Raw genomic sequence first — 23,234 nt, 5'->3', positions numbered from 1 at the left:
TAATATTACAATAAGACACCTTGCACACTGACGATCAATCCGGCGACCGGTTATTTCAGCAATTAGGAGAAGAAAAACTGCTGCTATTTTATACACGGTATCGGCGATCGGCCGGATATTTGATTTCCGTACCGTTCTGCATCCGATGCAATATACATTATACATGTTTCAATTATTTTATGTTGTTTGTTACAACATTATATTTACTACAACCGATAGAGAAGCGTATACGCTACTAGAAACGCTTGCAACAAATAAACGCTTCGATAGCTTTTAGGCGAAGCTTTTCTGAACATTTTAGAAACGTTTGTGCATTTTGAAGAAAAATGTGCAATGAAGGTTGGTGTTGTCTATATAACAAGAAAGCTATAGATTTATAGTTGTTGTTATCTTCCTTTCTCATGCGATTTTAGGATTAGGATTATTTTTGTCTTTAATTGGTCACTTCTTTTGACCGATTTCCCATAACATCGTCCCTTGTTCAATTCCACAACTGAACCCTCCAATATCAAAATTAGGAATAGGCAGGTCAGGTACCTGGTTTGGATCTAGTACCCGGCGGATCCGGCAGAATTTACAATATTCCACTATAAATTACCTCAAGTTAATGAGGAAAATCTTATTGCTGTTGTCACACCCTCGCTCGGAATCGAATTTTCACATTAATATTTGATATGTTAACCACTATTAAATATCAATGTGTTTCATATACTATTAATTTATTAAGNAACCCCCTGTTACGGTAAAGCCTTGTTTTTGTTTTTGACTGTTATCAACGTAATATCAATATCTATTAATAATTAAATCGTCTGATTAAAGTAGTTAAGTAGATCACTTGTTTTTATTAATACATGATTCAGCCTAGCTATGTGAACTTGAGTGTTATTTATTCATTACGATTACTTGTTAAACAGCTTTACACACCTATGTATTTATATTCTTACTAGACATTTATTTAGCATATCTAAATTTTACAAGTACCATCCGCCTGAAATACCACATTTCGAAAGCTTCTACCGTTTTCTTTTCCGCCGCGCCCACTGTCCATGTTTCGCACCCGTACAATGCCGTGCTCCAAACATACACCTTTAACAACCCTTTTCGAATCTATAAATTAATCGTTCGCAAGCATAGAAGTGACTTCTTTTTATTAAAGGCGACACGACCCTGCGCTATCCTCTGCTTTATATCCTTACTACTCCTTCCATCCTGACTCACCTGACTTCTTAGGTATCTAAAATCAGCCACTTCTTCTAATTTTTCGTCTCCTTTAAAAAAACAAAAACAAAAAACCTACCTAATGAAAATTGGTAATTAAGTTTGTTCTGGGATAGATCGTTTGTGCTAATTTGTATTATTTATTGATTACTATTTCTTATTTCGATATGACCGAACTGTTACAATTTCTGTCTCTATCTATCCGGTTTTGATTAACAGTAACTTATTAGTATGATTTTGCCACCTTGCAAACTTTTAATACTTATAAACATTATGAGCTCGTTTCAACTCGACCATCTCTATGAAAATCCACCAAGTAAGAATTAAAATTTCATTGTTTTAGTGCTTCAGCGACTTTTTGAACGGGACTTTATATGATTTGGGACGTTAGTGAGGGTGGTATGTAATGGACCCCCCCCCCCAAACAAAGACATGAACCATTAATTTTAGTGGTTTTACCAGGAACGCAGTTATTCGGTACCCAGCAAAATCACTATCCGGTACATACCTAATCAAAATTTTCCAATTTTAGTACTGTCCTTGCACGTTCAGATACTATGAAACTGTGATCTTCAAGAAAGACCGGCGATAAAAGGATAAAATCCTGCAAGAGTATTAAATTCTGTTTAAACATTAATCATTTTCAAATTACTACAACCTAAACTAACCACAGCTTATAAATTTCAAGAAATGCATAATTCTCTTCAATTATAAAATTAAATTGAAAAAGAGTTGCGCTTAAAAAAATATTAGGAAAAGTTATTTTGATGATCAACCATTTATATTGTTATAATACCATTTAATTAATGGAAGAATTTACTTATTAAAACTCCATAATCAATTAAAGGATATGAAAGTAAAGTTTCAATTTTTTGAAACTTCTTTACCTTTGTTTCCTTTAATTTAATACATACTATTTTTTGAGAAAAAAACTTACTAAAGTTAAATGATAAAGCACAAATATATATACCTTCGAGAAAAACAATTGTTTAACCTACCGCACCTGAATTAAAAAAAAAACTATTAAAAAAATAAAAATTTTGCATTACCGCAATAATTTAGTCTGGTAGGTATACATATATACCGAGTACATATGCTCGTCATTCGCTAGCTGATAACGTTATCACAATTTTACGTTTCTGTCATTCGTCGTTTAGGGAAAAAGGAAAATACCTCAGTATTCACTTGAACACGAAACATCACGCGCGCACTCACACGCACGTACGTTTCGTGTTCGTGTTCGGCTGTTTTTTTTTGTTTTCTTTATGACATTTTTAAAGACAGACAACGTTCTCACTGTCTGTTATTTTTGATGGTTGTACCTGTAGGACCGCGCGCGTGAAAGCAGCGGATGTCGTTCCTTATAAGTAATCAATGAATCGAAGTGTGCTTTGTCGTAGTGTCGTCGATTTGTGTGTTTGATATTTCTTTGTCAGTTTATCCTGGCTGTGCAGTGCACCGACGAACTTTGTTATGTCACAATGATACCAAAACGTTTGTAATAGGAGTTATATGAAAATGTTTATAAAACTGTTTGTGATTTAGTAATGTTTATCGAAAGGAAACGGTATTCCTCCAGGATGTGGTTCACGAATCCGTGCAAACAGATCATGCAGGTCTTTACGGGCACTACAGGTATTCTTTTTAGACTTTTTTGACTTCACAAAAAAAAATGTAAATCAACAAATTATGGGTAGAGACATTTTCAAAGAATTTTTATAAGTTTTTCAATACGTCAAAGTGAATTAATTTCCACCACTGCAGATAATCTCATATTAATGAGAAAAAATTGTTATTGCTGTCATGCCCTCTCCGAGAATAGAACCCGAGTCCCTAGCCTTATACACCATTGCTTTATAACCAATAACTAAATCATGCATGAGACCATTAATTAAATTAATTTTAATATATCATGGATAGAATTGTTCCCTAATAAATATTCTAAAAGTTATAGTAAATAAATTGCTAACTTCTAATGACTAAAGAAAAGGTAATAGGGAATCANCGACGTTCGATTTTCGGCCGATGCAGAATTTTTTCTTTTTTTTATGTTACGTAAAATTAATTACCTACGTATTATATATATTATATGTATACCAGCCGAAAAGCATCTGTTTCGCTAGGCATTTATAACCTTCAATCTCCATATTTCCCACAGTCCCATAATTATTACGAATTTGTATCACTTCAGCAACAACTGACTATGTTGCCTGTATAGTCTACTCGGTCATTCGGAAATCACTATAGAATTCTTTAAACTATGGGAAAAAAACAGATAGACATGGACACTTCTCTTACAGACTCCCAATGTAAAGGGAAAAATCCAAAAATCGTAAATCTGTAGTTACATTATAAAAAAAATTATTTTTTAACTATAACATTTTGGGGACTGATTTTGAGATGGAACGTAGAACATACTCGGAAAAAGAGGGAAAAATCTTCTAGATTCGATTCCCGTGACAGACGAAATACAAGTTTGTACGAAAAACTGTCATTTTGTTGGTTTGCAAAACTGAAAAACTACTGCAAAAACCGTAGTAATAACGTTGCGCAAATAATCTGTATCTCTACGTATTAACGGGTTCAAACTGGGTTTAATTAGTAATATTGGTCGCCTCGTCAGCTGTCTTCGTGATGACGTCAAGCTCGTACGCTTAGTGGATATTCATTTCCATGGCAAACTAGTTCTCTTTCCAAGTATCAATAAAGTTGTTGAAATCTCAGCGTAATGGTTCGAGATTAGAAGAAAAAAAAAACAGCTGATTAGCCTTGCTGATGTACGCTGCCGTATAAATGTGAAGTACGTACGTTTCTAAACCGCGGTGCCGTTTATGGCATAGATAACCGGGCAATGTGGTGTTGAAATTTTCCCAACGGAAAATATATTAATAAGTTCCGGTTTATGTAAAATCCGGTCCAAAGTGCGTAAATAAGCAACTGTAGGTCCCGCTGTCATTTAATTAAAGATATTTTTTACACTTTTTTATGAATTAGGTATATTCACTTCCATTATTAGGTGTAGGTGACCGTATACCTCGACCCGTACAGTTTGTTGAGACAGTCCAGAATTAATTAACGTACTTAATTAATTCATAACTATGTATAGTGAATTATCATTGGAATCACAAATACCGAGTTTAAATCCCTTCCTATTATAGCTCCAGACTTGAAGTATACTTCATTTAGTTTCTGTAGCGATGTGACCTTCAGTTTGACCGGCGCAGAGTAGTAAAGAACATACACCATTGCTTTATAACCAATAACTAAATCATGCATGAGACCATTAATTAAATTAATTTTAATATATCATGGATAGAATTGTTCCCTAATAAATATTCTAAAAGTTATAGTAAATAAATTGCTAACTTCTAATGACTAAAGAAAAGGTAATAGGGAATCAAGTCAACTAGGGAAAAATAACGCAATGTATGATATACTGATGAAAGATTTGGTTTATTACACAAAACCCCCTGTTACGGTAAAGCCTTGTTTTTGTTTTTGACTGTTATCAACGTAATATCAATATCTATTAATAATTAAATCGTCTGATTAAAGTAGTTAAGTAGATCACTTGTTTTTATTAATACATGATTCAGCCTAGCTATGTGAACTTGAGTGTTATTTATTCATTACGATTACTTGTTAAACAGCTTTACACACCTATGTATTTATATTCTTACTAGACATTTATTTAGCATATCTAAATTTTACAAGTACGTACATAAAAAATATACATATTATCTAATTGATTTCTATGACTAGGTTTTACCTGCGGTTTCGCCAACGTTTATGTTCTAAAATATCAAAAATCATCGACGACCACATAAAACTAATTTTTTTATCCCTCGGGAACAGCATTTTTTCTTTTGGGTAAAAGGTATCCTACCTATGTCTCCTTCTGTACCCCTGTCAATGTGTCTACAAAATTTCATGATGATCGATCGAGTAGTTAAGACGTAAAATCGACCACATAAAACTAATTTTTTTATCCTCTGGAAACAGTATTTTGTCCGGATAAAAGGTACCTTATGTGATTTTCTGTGCCCTTGAGAATGTGTGTACAAAATTTCATGATGATCAGTTGAGTAGGTAATTAAGGCGTGAAAAGCCGACAAACAAATAACTTTCGCATTTACGATATTAGTTAGAATTCCATCATTATTCATTGGTTAGATACAGATTTGAATTCAAACCTTATCAGATACATTGCGAAAGCGCAATCTACTATGAGTATGAGTTAATTACCATTTAGGCGTGCATGATAAAAGTACGTATACAGGGTGGTCAAAGTATGAGTTTAGTTGAAAAATATTTGAAACAAAACCACATCCCTATTGTATTACAAGATTGTCGGTAATATTTAAATTTAAATTTAATTATATAGTGTTCAGAAATAGGAAGAAGAAAGTTTCACTTAAATGGGAACGCTGTTTGATGTGGATCCAATAAAAGTTAATATTCAAATAGAAAATACTACAGACCACTTCGAATTATTTTATTCGATTAAGCTAAGGTGCCTATCACGTTGAGGTTGGCTACGCCGGGATTCGTTTTCAGCAAGTAGATATCCACACAAGTGGACCTTGTTGGAGCATACGTAATCCTAAAATGTAGCATCGTGCTACAGATGGCGTTTACTGCTCCATTTGTAGTATTTTCTAAAACGCACTGTTAAGACAGCAGGTAAAAGTTGGTCTGTGTTCTGTCGGAGCTGCCTGCGACGCGCTGATGAGATCCAAAAAGATCGAAATCGCGATCCGCGTCTGGCAGTTTCGACAGAATACAGACCACTTCGAATTATTTTATTCGATTAAGCTAAGGTTTTTTTTTCCGAATCAATAGCTCAAAAAATCCACAATATCTCTATTGTGGTCGTCAAACTATAAGTTTAAATTTATCAGTTAAACCTTTTTTGATTGGACCCATATTTAATAGTGCTGCCATTTAAATTTTTCTGCTCGACACAGTAAATTAAATTTGACGATCTAGAGAACACGTGTTTGAAAAAATTTTCGGTTAAACGTATAGTTTGATCACAATTAGTATTTAGGGAGCTTTTTAGGCTATTCTGTAAATGTCGTGTTTTTATCAACTGATTTACGTATTTTTGATGTCGAAACTGCTGATTTCCGACGTGGTTCAAATCTTTTTTCATCGAAGTTATTGGGTAAGATAAAGTAAAAGTTACGTTAGCAATTGAAATACAAACATGCATTTGTGTACTCAGTACTACATATTATTTATATTTAATGTTTTACATTGCCTACGATAAATATAAATAACTGGTTGCGTCCGTCTAAATTTATTCGGTGGGTACTCTTGTCGCTGGTTCGTAGTACCATATTTCACAAATTTTCCATACCTCAAAAATAATAATTATTTTTCCACGTGTACGCCGATAGATAAAAGGAGGTATAATATGATAAGCCTAACCATTCGATATTTTGATAAATCTATTCTAGAATCAGTTTTAATTTGATAGCTTAGCAACTTGGCCTTTACTCCAAAATTTTTGTAATGCGAATATTAGATGATGGTAAGAAATTAAGACTGTTATAAAAACAAGGGAACATCCCCTTTTTTTGTTTTTTAATATAATCTCACCAGAAAGATCTTGACGCCTCTGTGTTTACATTAAAAATCTAAATTCTAGCCTAAAATTTTCAAAAAATACGCGTTTCGAAAAGGAATAGAGAGGAGGACTTGGCCAGGCTGTATGGTTCGGTCCTGTTACTTATTGTCTTATATATTATTTGTTTTGGTAGTAAAGAATGAACACTTACGTTAGTAAAATACGATAGGTACATGAACGGTTAGTAGAAGTTAAAATAGGGTTGTTGGTTTTTTATTTCAATTATTATCATCATTCACTTCGAGAAAACAATCCAGTTTTATTTTTTTACGTAAAATATAAACGAAAAGAAAATTCTAAAATGTCCTGTACTTTGATAAACAAAAATGAAACCTTTCATTTCAGATATCGACCATTAATTCAATTTGTATGCTTACAACAAGTGCAATTTTTGGAATAACATTCAGAAAAATCACATTTGTTGCTACATACTGATACTGGGCCTGAAAAAAAAACCCAGGTTCCCAGGTGCAAGTTTGGTCCTTCGAGCCGGACAAAATCTCAATGACTTTTTTTAAACCGAACGGTTAATTTATCTAGTATAACTGTGGCAATTTTGTGAAAGCAAGGCGACAGTCCGCTACTTTACGGTGAATTAATCCAATTTGAGATACTTTGTCATCAAATTCAATGTATTTGAAGTAAATTTCACCGAAGCTTTTGTTTCTGATGTTTACGGAAGAAGGTTAATTAGCCTCGAAACGTATATATATACGTATAGTAGTCGTATTCAGGTTACTATAAACGTACATTATAGACTCGTTGTGCCACGAAATTCCCAGAGTTAACCTCGAAGAACATATACACATGGTGATGCGTGCTTAGTACGCGAAAACAATAGATCAACTGTCGCGTAAAAAAGTATGTTATACGGAAACAATAGGAGACGATTATCATAAATTGCGGTCGGACAATGCTTACTACGATATTAGCTTAGTGCGGTTGTGTGTGGCACATTTCGGTCCCTGTCTTCATTGTTAAACAATAATTGCAACTGTTTGTTTTGTACGATTAGCAAATTTCACTAGATCACTAAATGTTTTACGTAACTTTTCATGTAATCCCCTTTTCTACTTAAGACGTGTTTCAGATGTGGACCTGAATTTTATGTAATATAGATATCTAGAATGTTTATTAACATTATGTAGACTTGTAACTTTTTTACAAAAATGAAATTGTATATAAGCGTAAATGTTGTGAATAGTTTCAATCCAAATTCAAATAAAACAAAGATATGCGATTAAAAAGTTCGAGCGAAAAAGTTATGTCGACGAAGCGAAAATAAACGTTATTTTCTAATTTTTTCCTAGAATTTAAACATTGAAAGGTGTAACGCTATGCAACGGTGTTATTCCTGACCGTCAAATCCCACTCGTACTCTTAAAAATAGTGGCAAGGTTAAGTACAACGTCTTTGTACAAACACTTTCTGCGATTATTGTTTGATTATTATTATTATTTAGTGTCGTTGTTCAGCGTACTGCTTTAATTTCAGGTATTTATTAAATCCCACTATTTTTATTCAACTATGGTCGACGTACAGTTAATAAAGCAAAAACAAAATTTGTGGTCCTTCGAGCCGGACAATAATATCGTGTACCATGCAAATGTATAAATTATTATTATATGACAGGGGATTTGTTCTTTTTAAAAGAAAATTTGGGAAAGGCATTTGGATATGAGTGTTTTAGTTAAAGAACTTGTTGCAATTTTTCCAAAATAAGTGCGGACTTGCTATTTATTTCCAATTTTCCTAATTAATTAAATGTAAGCCTTTAAGTTTTTGGTGAAAAGGTTACGTGGGCGTTTAGTTACACGTATATCTGTATTAAAGGTAGATGTGGAAGAAGATTGTTTGCCATTTTCGTGCCATTTACCATTCCTATTATGACCTAGATAGAAAAACACACGTAAATGCAGCATATCCGTTCGCTTATGCTTGCATCGATTTATTACCAACTCTTGCCGACGTTTTTACACGTGAACAGCTCGTTTAACAGAATGTTTTTGATGATGTTGATTATGAGCATCGATAAAATCGCGAATTTGCTTCTCTAAAAATAAAGTGGCGCATGATAATTAATCTACCGTATAAAGCAATGTCTAATAGCTTACTTTTTAATTATATTTTGGTAAAATTTTTTAAACGTGTTCTTTTTCTTATTGCACTTTGGCTTGTTTTGGCACGGTTGCAGGTTCGAAATTTATCCGTTATGTAAGTTTGTCGTTCGCGTTGAGAGTTCGAACAGTTCGTTTTTACTTGAAAATAGTCTTTTGGATTTGGGCCAGCGTCAAAATAAATTCCTAACTAGAATTTTTACATTGCAGTTACAGTTACGACAGACACCATCTGGTACTTACCTCTCTTTCTCCATAAACGCTTGTTTTTAGCGAAGCGTGCAACTTTATTATCAAGGAAAAAGCTGCATTATTATCGAACCAAATGGAAAATTAATGCTGAAAAATGCAGAGGTAAAACCAGCAGAGATCTGCAAAAAAAAAACGACACATTTGTGTTTTAACGTACAGGGATTTTTTCAAAAACCATTACAATAAAAAAATTCTATTATGTAAGGGAGACCAAAGTAAGCAAATTAAACCCTTTTACCTGCATTCATAATATTGGCGGGTATCCCAATTTCGAACTCGTTCCGAGCAATGTTGAGGTATATTATACATAGAGTAGAGAAAGTAATTGTTGAAGGAATTCTAGAAGCATTTAATTTCTTATTAAGACACTTAATCAACATTTTGTGAACATTTAATGACTTTACTCTAATCTCCTTATGTTTCTGTAGAATCCACAAAATTATGGTTTATCAATCACATAGCAAACAAATGGCGTTCACAACGCGGTACAGGTAGTTTGGTCGGTGATCTGTGGCACGTCTGAACTGTATACGACGTGAGGCGTGCTGATGAGAACCAACAAGTTCAAAATCGAATTTTTGACCTGAAGTTTCAAAATTATAGTAGTACCCAAAAGGGACACACAAACAGTTACGTTGGAAGTTATAATGCAGCAATAATAATACTCTACCATCATTTTCAACCAACAGATTCATGGGATCAATTGAATTACGCGAAATATTTGTTAATTCCAGACACCATATCCAGGCCCACTTCTTATAAAACCGTATAATAAATGAGCATTTTATTTTGCAACATTATTGAACGGCAAACATTTACACGATAATTTAGGTGGGTGTAGACAATGAACTGGTTAGGTTAACATTTGTCAGTAATGAAATAAGTAATAATGAGAACATAACGTTAACTGAAAAGGACCGTGACTGTAAAGTTGCTAAAAAAGAAATAGAAATTTGTACAAATCTAGTTAGATGATATCATATAAGTAGAAGAGCAAATAGAAGATGTAAATGGTAAAATACACATGTCGTAGGCATAGGTGTAGTAAAATTAAGCGTTTAATAAAACGCCTAGGCTTACAATAACCTTGCATAATCGGGAAAATTTATTAATTTTAAATCAGGGCAACCTAAATTAATTACTCTAACTTAACATTCAATCAATTATATTAATAAAAATTTAAATAATTAATGAGAATCAGAAAACACTGGGGTTGTTTCACTGCAGCCCTACTTACTTACTTACTTTGACTCCATTATAATTTTCTGGTGGAATAATCCGAAATAATTTTGGAATATGCAGATACTTATATGACATCACTTTTGTTAGAAACTTTTTTTGATATCTTCAACTGTAACTGTTATTGAAGAAACCCGCTTGCTAGGAACACCCTGTAATTGTAATAGGAAGGGGATGAAACTTAAAAACATCATCCGAAAGCTACTATATCACAGATGCGTACAAAAAAAATATATTACCGTTAAGACAAGGTAAAAAATTTAAATTAACTTTCAACACGTTCAATGAGATAGACCACAGCGACGACGTTCGATTTTCGGCCGATGCAGAATTTTTTCTTTTTTTTATGTTACGTAAAATTAATTACCTACGTATTATATATATTATATGTATACCAGCCGAAAAGCATCTGTTTCGCTAGGCATTTATAACCTTCAATCTCCATATTTCCCACAGTCCCATAATTATTACGAATTTGTATCACTTCAGCAACAACTGACTATGTTGCCTGTATAGTCTACTCGGTCATTCGGAAATCACTATAGAATTCTTTAAACTATGGGAAAAAAACAGATAGACATGGACACTTCTCTTACAGACTCCCAATGTAAAGGGAAAAATCCAAAAATCGTAAATCTGTAGTTACATTATAAAAAAAATTATTTTTTAACTATAACATTTTGGGGACTGATTTTGAGATGGAACGTAGAACATACTCGGAAAAAGAGGGAAAAATCTTCTAGATTCGATTCCCGTGACAGACGAAATACAAGTTTGTACGAAAAACTGTCATTTTGTTGGTTTGCAAAACTGAAAAACTACTGCAAAAACCGTAGTAATAACGTTGCGCAAATAATCTGTATCTCTACGTATTAACGGGTTCAAACTGGGTTTAATTAGTAATATTGGTCGCCTCGTCAGCTGTCTTCGTGATGACGTCAAGCTCGTACGCTTAGTGGATATTCATTTCCATGGCAAACTAGTTCTCTTTCCAAGTATCAATAAAGTTGTTGAAATCTCAGCGTAATGGTTGGAGGACAGATTCGAGATTAGAAGAAAAAAAAAACAGCTGATTAGCCTTGCTGATGTACGCTGCCGTATAAATGTGAAGTACGTACGTTTCTAAACCGCGGTGCCGTTTATGGCATAGATAACCGGGCAATGTGGTGTTGAAATTTTCCCAACGGAAAATATATTAATAAGTTCCGGTTTATGTAAAATCCGGTCCAAAGTGCGTAAATAAGCAACTGTAGGTCCCGCTGTCATTTAATTAAAGATATTTTTTACACTTTTTTATGAATTAGGTATATTCACTTCCATTATTAGGTGTAGGTGACCGTATACCTCGACCCGTACAGTGTGTTGAGACAGTCCAGAATTAATTAACGTACTTAATTAATTCATAACTATGTATAGTGAATTACCATTGGAATCACAAATACCGAGTTTAAATCCCTTCCTATTATAGCTCCAGACTTGAAGTATACTTCATTTAGTTTCTGTAGCTATGTGACCTTCAGTTTGACCGGCGCAGAGTAGTAAAGAACAGCACTAGACCAGAAAAGGAAGGAGACAACTCTCGGCCAAACTCTTAACCGGTGAGGAGCGTATAATCCGTACAGTACTGCACGGAAAAATTGACCATATTATCCACTACAATTGCATTGCTCAAAAGTGCTGTTATTGGTACCATTTACTACTGAAAATATCAACGAGATGTTTATTTATATTTGAAGACATATTAAAGGCTTTAACGCTTGTTTTCGACTCGCACTACTATTCATGATTGAACAAAACTTTTGGCAGGTACTGTATGAAAAAGTATGTTTAATGAACAAGAGTCGAGAGTATAATGAGCTTTTTTCTCCCTACCTACGATTTTGCCAGCGCGCATCCAAGACATTGGAAGGGGCACATCGCTAGAGAAAGTAAATGAAATATATCTGTTTAATACTTTGCAGTGAAACTGAATATAAATATCAAGACAAATCTCTCCTAAGCCTATTTTTCAACTGTTACAAGTATACGATATGGCGTTACCGGCAAATGATGAGGATACCATGTATAGAAAAGGGTAGAAATGAAGAGGTATTAGAAAGAATAGGAGAACAGAGGACATTGTGGGAAGTCAATAAGATATAGGCGAGATAGATTGGTAGGACATGAAGGTCTAGTCAGACATATTAGATGCAGAAACAGGAGTTTTAAGAGGAGTAGAGGTAGACCTAGATTAGATTACTGTTCGCAAATAGTTAAGGATGTGGGTTGTTCTGGTTTTAAGGAAATGCGAAAATTAGTTCAGGATAGAAAAGAGTGGAGGTGCGTGTCCAATCAGTCATAGGACTGACGACCTTATGATGATGACAAGTATACGAGTATGGAAAAAAAATAAATTATACACTTCTTGACGATTACGTTAGGATTTCAGGCCTTCTTAAACTAATATCTAGCAAAATTCTGGGGGTCGAGAGAGATTTTAAAGTAGATATATTGTTACTTAATAAAAAAAAACATCAAAAGATATTTATTTATATTTCTTTTATATTTATATGGGGTCGCCAGGAAACTCGCAATCATAAAAGGGGTCGTGAATGAAAAATGTTTAAGAAGCCCTGCTTGATGTAATTAAATCAAAACGTAATTTTGCGCTTCGATGACAATGAGACACACCAAAAAGTATTAGGAAACAATTAAAAACCGTTTTTTTAATGATTTACGGTTAATATGTTGTTTAAACAATTAATAATGTATAAAAATTAAAAAATACAGCTGAAGCAACGTTAAATTGGCAATGGGCATTTACAGGTCAGTTTTTTAACTCATCATACTTTACTTAAATTGTGATTGAAAAAAATTGGTAAAGGTCTAGATGATGGGGGGGAGTCGAAAGAGGAGGGCTCCCCCCCCACTGTACCATAAAAAGTTCATGGCGGTCTCACCCCCATAAAAAGTTATGGGGGTNTTATGTTTTATTATTATAGATTGGTTTATTAAGGAAGGGAAAGTACGAAAAGGTGGCATGGCGCAAATTTGACCTGGTTAGGTTTGGTTAGGTTAGGTTAGATTAGGTTAGGTTAGGTTATGTTAGGTTATCGGGTTTTGTTCAAGTGACCACCCTCTTTCGATCCCCCACCTCCACCCGCTTGAAAGTATTTTTTTTTATTGAATTTTATTTGAATTATAGTGTATGAAAATGTCAAAATAATCAACTTTCAACCCCTATAACTTCTTATGGGGGTGAGACCGCCACGAACTTTTTATGGTACAGTGGTGGGGGAGACCTCCTCTTTCGATACCACCCACCCCTATCCCATTATCTAGACATTTACCAAAAAATTAATATTTTTGCCTTATTAGACTGTCAGTCTCTAACTGAGGACATCCTCGACGCGCGTATTAGTTTTCTAAATGTATCTGGAATTTCGACTCCTAAGTGTTAGTTTTTAGTTTCATAAAACTCCTTTGATTTTCTTGTGTCATATTTAATAATGTGTATGTGTATGTCTCTGGGTGTGTGTGCGTGTGTACTTTTCAATCCATTAGTCTAATAAAATTCGCCATTTTAACACAAACTAGAACGTTGTTTTTATAAATTTAACAAGCGTCAATTTATCAACGCCGCCCAAATTACGAAGGTTAAGGTCAGTGCTACTATAGGGCCGTGATATTAGGTAACCTATTAATAAATTCAACGCCATTCCCTGTCTTACGTCAACACTATTTGAATACATGCGTGCCGTATTTTTTTATACGCAGAAAGAAACGCTATATTGTCTACATACATATATGTGTATATGTTTAATATTCATTAGTTGTAAATACCGTTTAATGAAAAACAAAAAAGGAAATAATTTTTTTTCGGGGCCCCTCTTCATAAAAACGTTTCGTTTTTCTACGGTTTTTACAAGAAATAATGGCCCATAAGCCGGAGGGCTCGTCTGAGGGGTGCTTTCATTGGGCATTTAGGGCAAGTTTAATTTTAAAACAGAACCAAATTTAATTAGGGTCAGATAGGTGTACAGGGGATTCCAACAATTAACCACTTACAATTTGATTTTCTTTAAGTAATACAAGTTTTTAAATTTTCAAGACTACTAACACTTTTTGTGCAACATAGTTTATTTAAAAAAAGTTTGTTTATTTTAATCATACAACGTTTTTAAAACAATATTATGTTTGTTAGTTTTTAGATTTTTATCTATACAAAGTCTTAACAATTTTTATTAATGGTTATTGTAACCCATCAGTATTACAGTTTTTAACTTAAACAACTAGGCCTTGAAAAAGCCCAACAACCTGGGCGAAACACTGTCTGTAGTTTTTTAGATAAAATAGTTTTAACGCTGGTATTACTTTGTTTATAGAGATTTGAATACTAAACAGGAGAAGAAAGGTCAATAGTTTATTAAAATAAATGAATGAAAATATACATTTAAGTTTCACTAATGATTTTTACATATTTTCGATCTATTTGTGATAGAAGCATCTCTGAAGAAGTTCGCTACTCGTGCTAGCGAAACGTTAGGAAGCAACTCAAACCGACGACTATTTTTATTAGGTCTGAATCAGGGCAGCAATTTATGTCTTAATTTTCATTTGTGTGTAGTACCATATTCCTTTTCTTCTTTTTCTTCCAACAATAGTTTAAAAGAAGTTGTCATGTCGTATCAAATGGCCAATCACTTTTTTCTTCCTGTTCTCTGAATTTTCTAATAATTGTCGTTCTTCGTTCACCTCCTCGTGTCAATTTTTTTTTTCTGGTTAAAGGTTTGTTTAACAGTTGCAATTCTCCATATTATTTCACGTGAACATCTATAGTCAAGGGACGTACTATAATGGGTACTTTATTATAAAATTCTTACATATTTTCCAGATAAAACTTTTTTCAGTTAATCTAATGATAAGCAGAGTAGATAGGCTACCTTCGTTCTGGACCAAAATCCAATGTATTTTCGTATTCAGGTTCATTTTCGTCCTTCCTGTCCACTTTTACCCCCTCCACGCCTACTCTGACGTCACGGCCGTCAGCCATCTTTGACTGCCACCATCGTCAACCGTCTTTGACAGCTCTCATTGTCATCTATTTTCAATTTCATTCTTTTATCAAAAACAAATTTTGTGTTGTTCCAAATGATCGCAGAGTTACTTTTGATAACAATAACATTGACCGAAACAATAATGGAGTCAGAAATCTTCTCTGTTTTGCTTTTTTGTTTCCTTATTGGAATTTTCGAAGGGTGGCATAAAGAATGTCTCCCTGACTCAAAACTTTCTTGTGACATGTATCAATCGAAATTAAATTATCATTTGTGTGTTAACATCTGTCGTAAAAAGGTAATGTAATAATTGATCTACACAATTAACGGTTTCGTATTGAAATTGCTCTTCTTTTATTATCATTGTGGGTGGTTAAATTAAAAATTCCATTGTTCGCAGTACGTATGATGCATATTGGAACAACGCCTTTGTCTTGGTGTATCTGTGTATAATGAGCAGACAGTAGACGTTCTAAAATTCTACTTCTCAGATATGCATTTGTTCTTTTTTTGTATGTTTTATATCTTCTGTCTAATATTTTCTTTGTTTCAAACCAACAGACTAATAAGAATGAACATTATACATAATATGGGTAATAGACTGAACATTTTTTGTGTCATTAGTCACATATTGATGTGCTAGTAATTTGTTTTGTGTGTGTGCTGCTAATGTAGATTCATATTAGAAGTGGCTGATTTTCAATATTTAGGGAGTCAGGTAACTCAGGACGGAAAATGCGTTAAAGACATGAAACAAAGAATAACAGGGGGTCAAGTTGTTTTCAACGTTTTACGTGAATTCGAATACTTTCAGAGTATAATTTTGACATTTCGTTATCGCATATGTTTCATGTCACACTGACATGTTCTTTTTATAAAAAGCAACGGCTACAAAGTCATATCAGAAGCAGAAACAAGAGTTAAGAGTAGTAGAGGTAGATCTTACTTAGATTACTGTTCCCAAATAGTTAAGGATGTGAGATGTTCGAGTTTTAGGGAAATGCGAAGATTAACTCAGGATAAGAAAAAGTTGAAGTGCATGTCCAACCAGTCTTAAGACTGACGACCTTATGGTGTTGAAGAGGCTTCCGATCATAATCACTTTCTTTTGCGTGTGCTGTTTTTATTTAATTAAATTCTCGCTCTCACATACACATTTAATGATCACACAATTCTAATGATGTATTTTTGGTCCTTCGAGCCGAAGAACAGCACCATTTACTGCTGGAAATGTGTAGATTATTATTATACGAATATTTTTTTGGTTTAATTTTGTAAATTTCTTCAGAGATTGCAACGACTTTTTTTTAAGTAAACCTATTGGGATCCGTCAAATGGGAGGAGCCTAAAAACATGGCGCCGGTTGGGGAAAATTTATCGTAGTTCCTATAGTGTACCGTGCAATTTCCAAGTTTTTAAATTACGATAAAATGATAAGTATTGACACAATATGTGATTGGGCTGACACAAAGCTTCGGAAAGGAAATTTCGTTGAATGTGAGCGTCTTTTTAATGCCAATCACATTATAAAATTCGGAAATAACAAATTCCGTCAAGTTTACTGTCTACTTTTTACAAACTTCGGATTTAAAAAGTGATTCACGTTATATGATTGGTGAGGTGATTCTGGGTGATTTAAGCAATATCATATCAATGACTTGCACGTGTAAAGCCGATTTAAGAGAACGTTGCAAACACATTATTGCAACTTTGTTGTATTGCAGCAGGTAGGTTCTTAACCTGAAAATACTTATATCGTATCATTAGAATTGTGTTAAATCAATTACACAGGAATAAATAATTTCTCACTTTATAATTTTAGTATGATTCTAGTTTTAAATATTAAGGTTATGGCTGATGGTAAATACTTGCTGAAATATAATCATGTGCATTAAAATGACGTGAACAAATTTTTATTCACTTCTTTGATACCGACTGCTTTCATCCAAGCTTCTATTAGTTTACTTTTTTCTCTAATTTTCCGAATATATTTTTTACATATATAAAACGGTTAGTTTTTATTAGAAAGTAGTTAATGTAGGTGAAGAGTGAAGATCTATGTCTGAAGTGCTATTGCAGCTTTTCACTGAACATATTAACTTTTTATTTAATTTAACTTAAGAAGAAAACTTCGTCGACTCCATCATCAAAAAAATTTTTACTTTTTTAACGTGTTTTATTATTTTAATAAACAATTTTACAATTTGCGTGCACAGTTCCTATTTAAATTTTTCCCTTATTCGAGTTATAAATTTTGCGACTAGATGGTGTATGCCCATTTGACGGATCCCAATATACTTATTATTTATTTCACTCTGTGAATCTAACTTGTGGGTAAACTTCCTTAAATAAATACGCAGGCCATTTAATATTATACGTATTGACGTATATCACTACTAAAGTTTGAAATGAAATGATACGTGCGCTGCATGAGAAAGGCTAACCACTGAACTAAATCTATTATAATCGAATTACGGAATAAATTTATCGTCAGTTACCATTCGCTTTTCCTTAATTGCGAAAGGCTTACTATCATACTTTACTCGTGATCGTGAGTGTTTTGTTATTATTGCGGAAACTGGTTTGCCGTTCAAGTCCCGTAATTTTTAATGCAGCCACGACTTTGTATACACTTACTATGTAGTTAGAGGTCGTTTCCCATTTATTTCCCATCACCTTCCATCTCGCAACTGACGCTCTGGCGCTTGTGTCCACCGTAACCCAGTTCGATGGGATAAAAACAACAATAACTTGTACGTATGTTACTTGGTCTCGGGGCCCCGTAGTCCATTCCAATGTGCATAACAGTACCAAATCCGGCATACATAAATACACTTTGTACAATAATGTACGAGATGTCCCCAATTTAACTCTATACTCACTTTGAATATTACCCTTCACTTAAATATGATCGGAGATAGTTTTAGCTTAGGTCTTTGTCTTTGATTTAGTATTGGATTTAGAACCTGCCCTTTATCTTGATGTGGTCCTTTAATTGTAAGTCTTTATATTTTTGTTGTTGTTGCATCTAGAAATGTGTAAAATGGTTTTTTAAAGGTATTTAAATACAAAATGGAAATACTTTCTACGTCTTTTCAAAAAACTTTTTGTGCTACACCTGTGTAATTTTTGAACATTTACTTAAGTATAAATTATTATTTAAGAAAACCATGCAGGTATTTGCTCATTTTTTAAACATTGGAGAGTTTCTAGACTAATAGTGGTGTTTGCACTATATCACCAGTTGCGAAAATTATGTATAATTAATAAAAATATTTTTATGTTATTGTTTCTTCGGTTCGGCAACAAATAACTCTTCTGTATGCTTCCTTATTTACCTTTGTCACCCGTTTTAATTGGAAAAAAGACACTGATGTCAAAATAGATTGTTTAGCGTGAAATATCAGAGCCAAAATAGGGTTGCAAACAATTTTATTGATGTCAAATCAACATCAATCATTTTATATAAAAATATTTACAACCCCATTTTGTTTCTGATCTTTTACAAATTAGGAACTCCAAATTCGATACACCCTGACATTGAACCCTGAAAGTAATATCAGAAATTCAGTGCTTCCCTGTCTGATTCCCTTCCTAATATTTACTTCTCTACGTTGCAGCCCCAGCACTGTAACTGCTTGTTGCTCTTTATACAAACTAAGTATCACTCTTCTATCTTTATAACTCATCCCTACATATATTAAATATATTTTACATCTTGTTCTTAAATCTTTTTCTAATTCTACAAATCTAATGTACGCACTGTTTCGTTTTTTTTTTATATGTAGTATTATTTCTCTACGGTCTTGATATGTTTCCCAGTAACATCACCACATTATGTATTCTGTTTAATTTGATTTGAAAGGCACTTAAGATTAGCTTACTATCCAGCAGCTGTCATTGCGAATGTTTGTTGTAATAATAATTGCGCTATTGAGATATGGCGCTTTGTTTTTTAATTTTATTTTCCATGATCGTTTGACCACGGTCCGCTGGTGGTGGCAAGTACTTAGTTAGTTGGTACCCATTTATGGTACAATGACATGGGATGGTATTCATTATTCCATTAAGGTTTTCGAAGCGTATAGTCACAAACGTTACAGCGCGTGAAACAAAGTAAAATCTGAAGTTGTTGACATCCACATTACGGTAATGATAATAATTCAAATACGGAAATAATTGTACAGTTTTCGACCCTTTTGTTTGTTTGATTTACAATTTAATATTACATCAAGTTATGAGCAGTAGAACGCCATCTACTGCTAACTGCAACAAATTGTTTAGCAAAAACACTAAAGCGTCTACCTACGACTAGTAATGAGCAAATATAAAGTCAAAACAAGATTATAATAGTACGGTCTTAGTCTTGATCTGTCACATCTAATCCTGGTCTTGGTCTCGCTTTTCGTCAGTACGTCTTGGTCTTGTTTTTGTGACATTCGTACCTTTGTAATTTCGAATCCATACTATTACAAAATTTTGATTTTTTTTGTTATCGTTCTTCTTCATGGAGAAAGTTGCAAAAATGATTATAAAATTATTTTTTTTCTTTTGTTTCTAATCGAGCAGATTAATTAATTTTGGAATATTCCGTGCATTTCACTATAAAGTTAAGTATAAATTCTGCACATTTTGAACATGTGATTTAGACGCGTTATTCGACAAATATCTGATTTCACAAAAATTAGATCTTTGAGTTTATTTCAAGACATTCGTCAAACTATTCTTATTTAACTCTGTTTAATAATGTAAATATCGATTGCAATAAAAGGTTAGATTTTTAATAATAATACAATTTTGTTTATATTTACTCATTAAGTCATTTCATTCTACTTTGTAACTGCATTAGAATTTAGGTGAGAATTTTGCGATAATCTTGCTAATACATAAGTTTTGGCTTTGTTCATTTACTTTTGGTTTTGATCGTGAGAGCATAGTTAAGCATAGAAAGACAACGCACCAAGACAATAGATCATATATACATGACAGACATAAATCGAAATAAAAAAGAGCATTAAATTCTTGGTCAGTAATTTACAGAATTTATCAGTTGTCGATTGCTATTTAGAACATGCTAGTTATCATCAGCACGTCATATGCGGTTCCCATTAATCACCTATCAAACAGCAAATGCCAATAGATATGGCTATATGATAAACATAGTTTGATATTTTGCGAAACAGCTTCGATTTTCTAGATTATCGACATAGCCTATCACGTGCTGATGAGAGCTAATAAGTTTGCAATCGCGATTCACATCCGCCAATTTCGATAAATNTCAAACAGCAAATGCCAATAGATATGGCTATATGATAAACATAGTTTGATATTTTGCGAAATAGCTTCGATTTTCTAGATTATCGACATAGCCTATCACGTGCTGATGAGAGCTAATAAGTTTGCAATCGCGATTCACATCCGCCAATTTCGATAAATTATTGTTCTTAATCAAATATTAAACTCAAAATAAGTTTAGAGAGACTGTATGTTAAATTCTAGTAACCAGCTTATCGATTTATGTAGGAAATTGTCTGCGTATTTTACTTGTAATACCTTCTTAGGATCGAATAAGGTGACAGGACATGTACTGTAGATATTTTTCTGAATTTAGTAGTCAATAGCGTCAATGATTTGGCTAAAAATAAATTCTAAATTGTTCTTAATAGCCTCATAAAGTTGAAGATGAATATACGCCTTCGACATATTTGCCTGTATGTGTATAATATGCTTTTGTACACCACATGGTACCAATTAAGATGCTGTTTTCCGAATGAGTGCAATTAAGAGAAATGAATTGCCTGCATTGCCTGCACCTACGCCTCTTGTATATGACTATGTGCTATGAATTGATTTACCGTGGAATATTATATTTTATTGTTCACGTTTACGCAAAACTGAACATAAATGTTACGAACCTAATTAAAATCAAAATAAGCTAAGCTTGTTAAATGTGTCTGTTTAAGGCACAGCTCCGTACGGATGCGAAACATAGACGGTGGGGGCGGCGGAATAGAAAACGATAGAAGCATTTGAAATGTAATGTTACGAGCGAATGATGAGAATATCGTGAATAGAGAAGGTTAGAATTGAGGAGGTATTAGAAAGAATAGGAGAACAGAGGACACTATGGAAGTCAATAAGAAATAGGCGAGATAGGTTGGTAAGACACCTCAGGCATGAAGGGCTAGCTAGAGACATATTAGAAGCAGAAACAGGAGTTGTAAGAAGTAAAGGTAGACCTAGATCAGACTGCTATTCATAAATAGTTAAGAATGTGGGATGTTCTAGTGTGGCGATATCCACCACATGTTTTAAAATAGTTTCCTTTTGTGTAAATTTTGTAAATACCTTTCTAAATATTTTCTTTTCTATTTTCGATTAGGGTCTATAGAATTTCCTTCCTTTTGTAAATAGTCTATTGTATCTTGCTTATCTATTTAAATAACTCTATTACTGTACCTTCCTATAATCCCTGTAACATTGACGTCTGTACGTTTCTAATTGCAATTTTACAATCGGTTTCTTCGGTGCTTGACACTGCCATCAACTTCTTGGTATTTCTAATCTTAAAGTTTCCATGTTTCAGTACTTCCCTACTCGTATCTACTACCCTCTCTATTCCTTCCTTGTAGAACAGTTTTTCATTTTTCATAAATACAATAATCAGTTCGTCTTCCGCCTTCAAAAGAACAAGTCTCTTCTCTTATCTTCTCTTTTCGTTACGCCAGTTGTTGTTAAGTTGTAAATATATGTTATTGTTATCTAGTTTTATTCATTCTTTTTCTAAGTCCTCCTCAAAACCTTCTCTAAACAAAGTGACCCAAAGAAACTTAGGAAACTAGTTTTGGGGAAATGCGAAGATTAGTTCAGGGTGGGAGAGAGTGGAGATGCGTGGTCCAAGGGTCCAACCAGTCTTACGACTGACGACCTTATGGTCATCATGGTGATGATGATAAAGATGAAGCTAAAGCTAGTGTATAATTTTAGGATTTCTATTTTAAAAGTGGTAATTCAGTAATACTTTAAGGGAAAGTTGAAAACATTGAATATTTGAACCCGTTTAGAATGTGGATGTTGAAAAACCTTCTTTAATTGATCCTTCAACTTCAATAAAATAAAAATTGAGAAGAAGTAGGTGTATGTCATTTTTTTGTAACGTTTTTGCTCCCTTATGGTCATGCGAACGAATAAAAAAAAATACATTTAATGGCTCAGGTCATTTTTAAGATTCCTTACGTCAAAGGGGAAATGAAACCCTTATAGTATCAGTTTGTTGTCTGCCTGTTTGTTGGTCGAGACCGTTTTTCTCAAGTACGCGTGAGTGTATCAAGTTGAAATTAATGTCAAATATTCAGGGCTGCAATCCCTTGGAGCTGTATAAAAGTCAAACTTAGTCAGTTTATGCTGCATATTTTGACACTCGCAGGGTACATCCCGTTCACCTCAAATCATGGAATTTGGCAAGAAGCAATGTAGAACAAACAGAATAGCTCAAAACCCCAACGCCAAAACGCGACACTGTAGTTGTCCGAAGCACTTTTCGGTAACAAAGTTACCTTCTTCTGGGACTGAAGTGAAATGTTCCTTTGTAACTTTGTTACCGAAAAGTGCTACGGACAACTACAGTGTCGTGTTTTGGCGTTGAGATTTTGAGCTATTCTATTTGTTCTATAACAACTGCCAAAGTTTTTCCAATCTTCATAAGAAGCAATGTCTAGAAAAAAAATCTGAAAACCGTAA

General features: G+C 33.6%; 1 protein-coding gene across 9 annotated transcripts in view; it reads left to right on the top strand.

Moving 5' to 3' along the window:
- LOC108744586 (serine/threonine-protein kinase tricorner) overlaps positions 1–23,234 on the top strand; it is a 115,550-nt gene that overhangs the window by 64,484 nt on the left and 27,832 nt on the right. For 2 of the 9 annotated variants that reach the window (XM_018480440.2, XM_018480444.2), the window contains exon 1: positions 2,405–2,853. The exons of the other annotated variants lie outside the window; for them this stretch is intronic. In XM_018480440.2, the coding sequence (XP_018335942.1) occupies positions 2,766–2,853 (88 nt within the window). In that variant the 5' untranslated portion in view covers positions 2,405–2,765. Of the gene's footprint in view, positions 1–2,404; positions 2,854–23,234 lie in introns of those variants that run through there. 9 annotated transcript variants of the gene reach the window in all.

This window comes from Agrilus planipennis, unplaced genomic scaffold (assembly GCF_000699045.2).
Source record: "Agrilus planipennis isolate EAB-ADULT unplaced genomic scaffold, Apla_2.0 scaffold47, whole genome shotgun sequence".
NCBI classification, from domain to species: domain Eukaryota; kingdom Metazoa; phylum Arthropoda; class Insecta; order Coleoptera; family Buprestidae; genus Agrilus; species Agrilus planipennis.
Note: the sequence above shows the minus strand (reverse complement) of the source record. Positions and strands in the feature narration are given on the sequence as shown.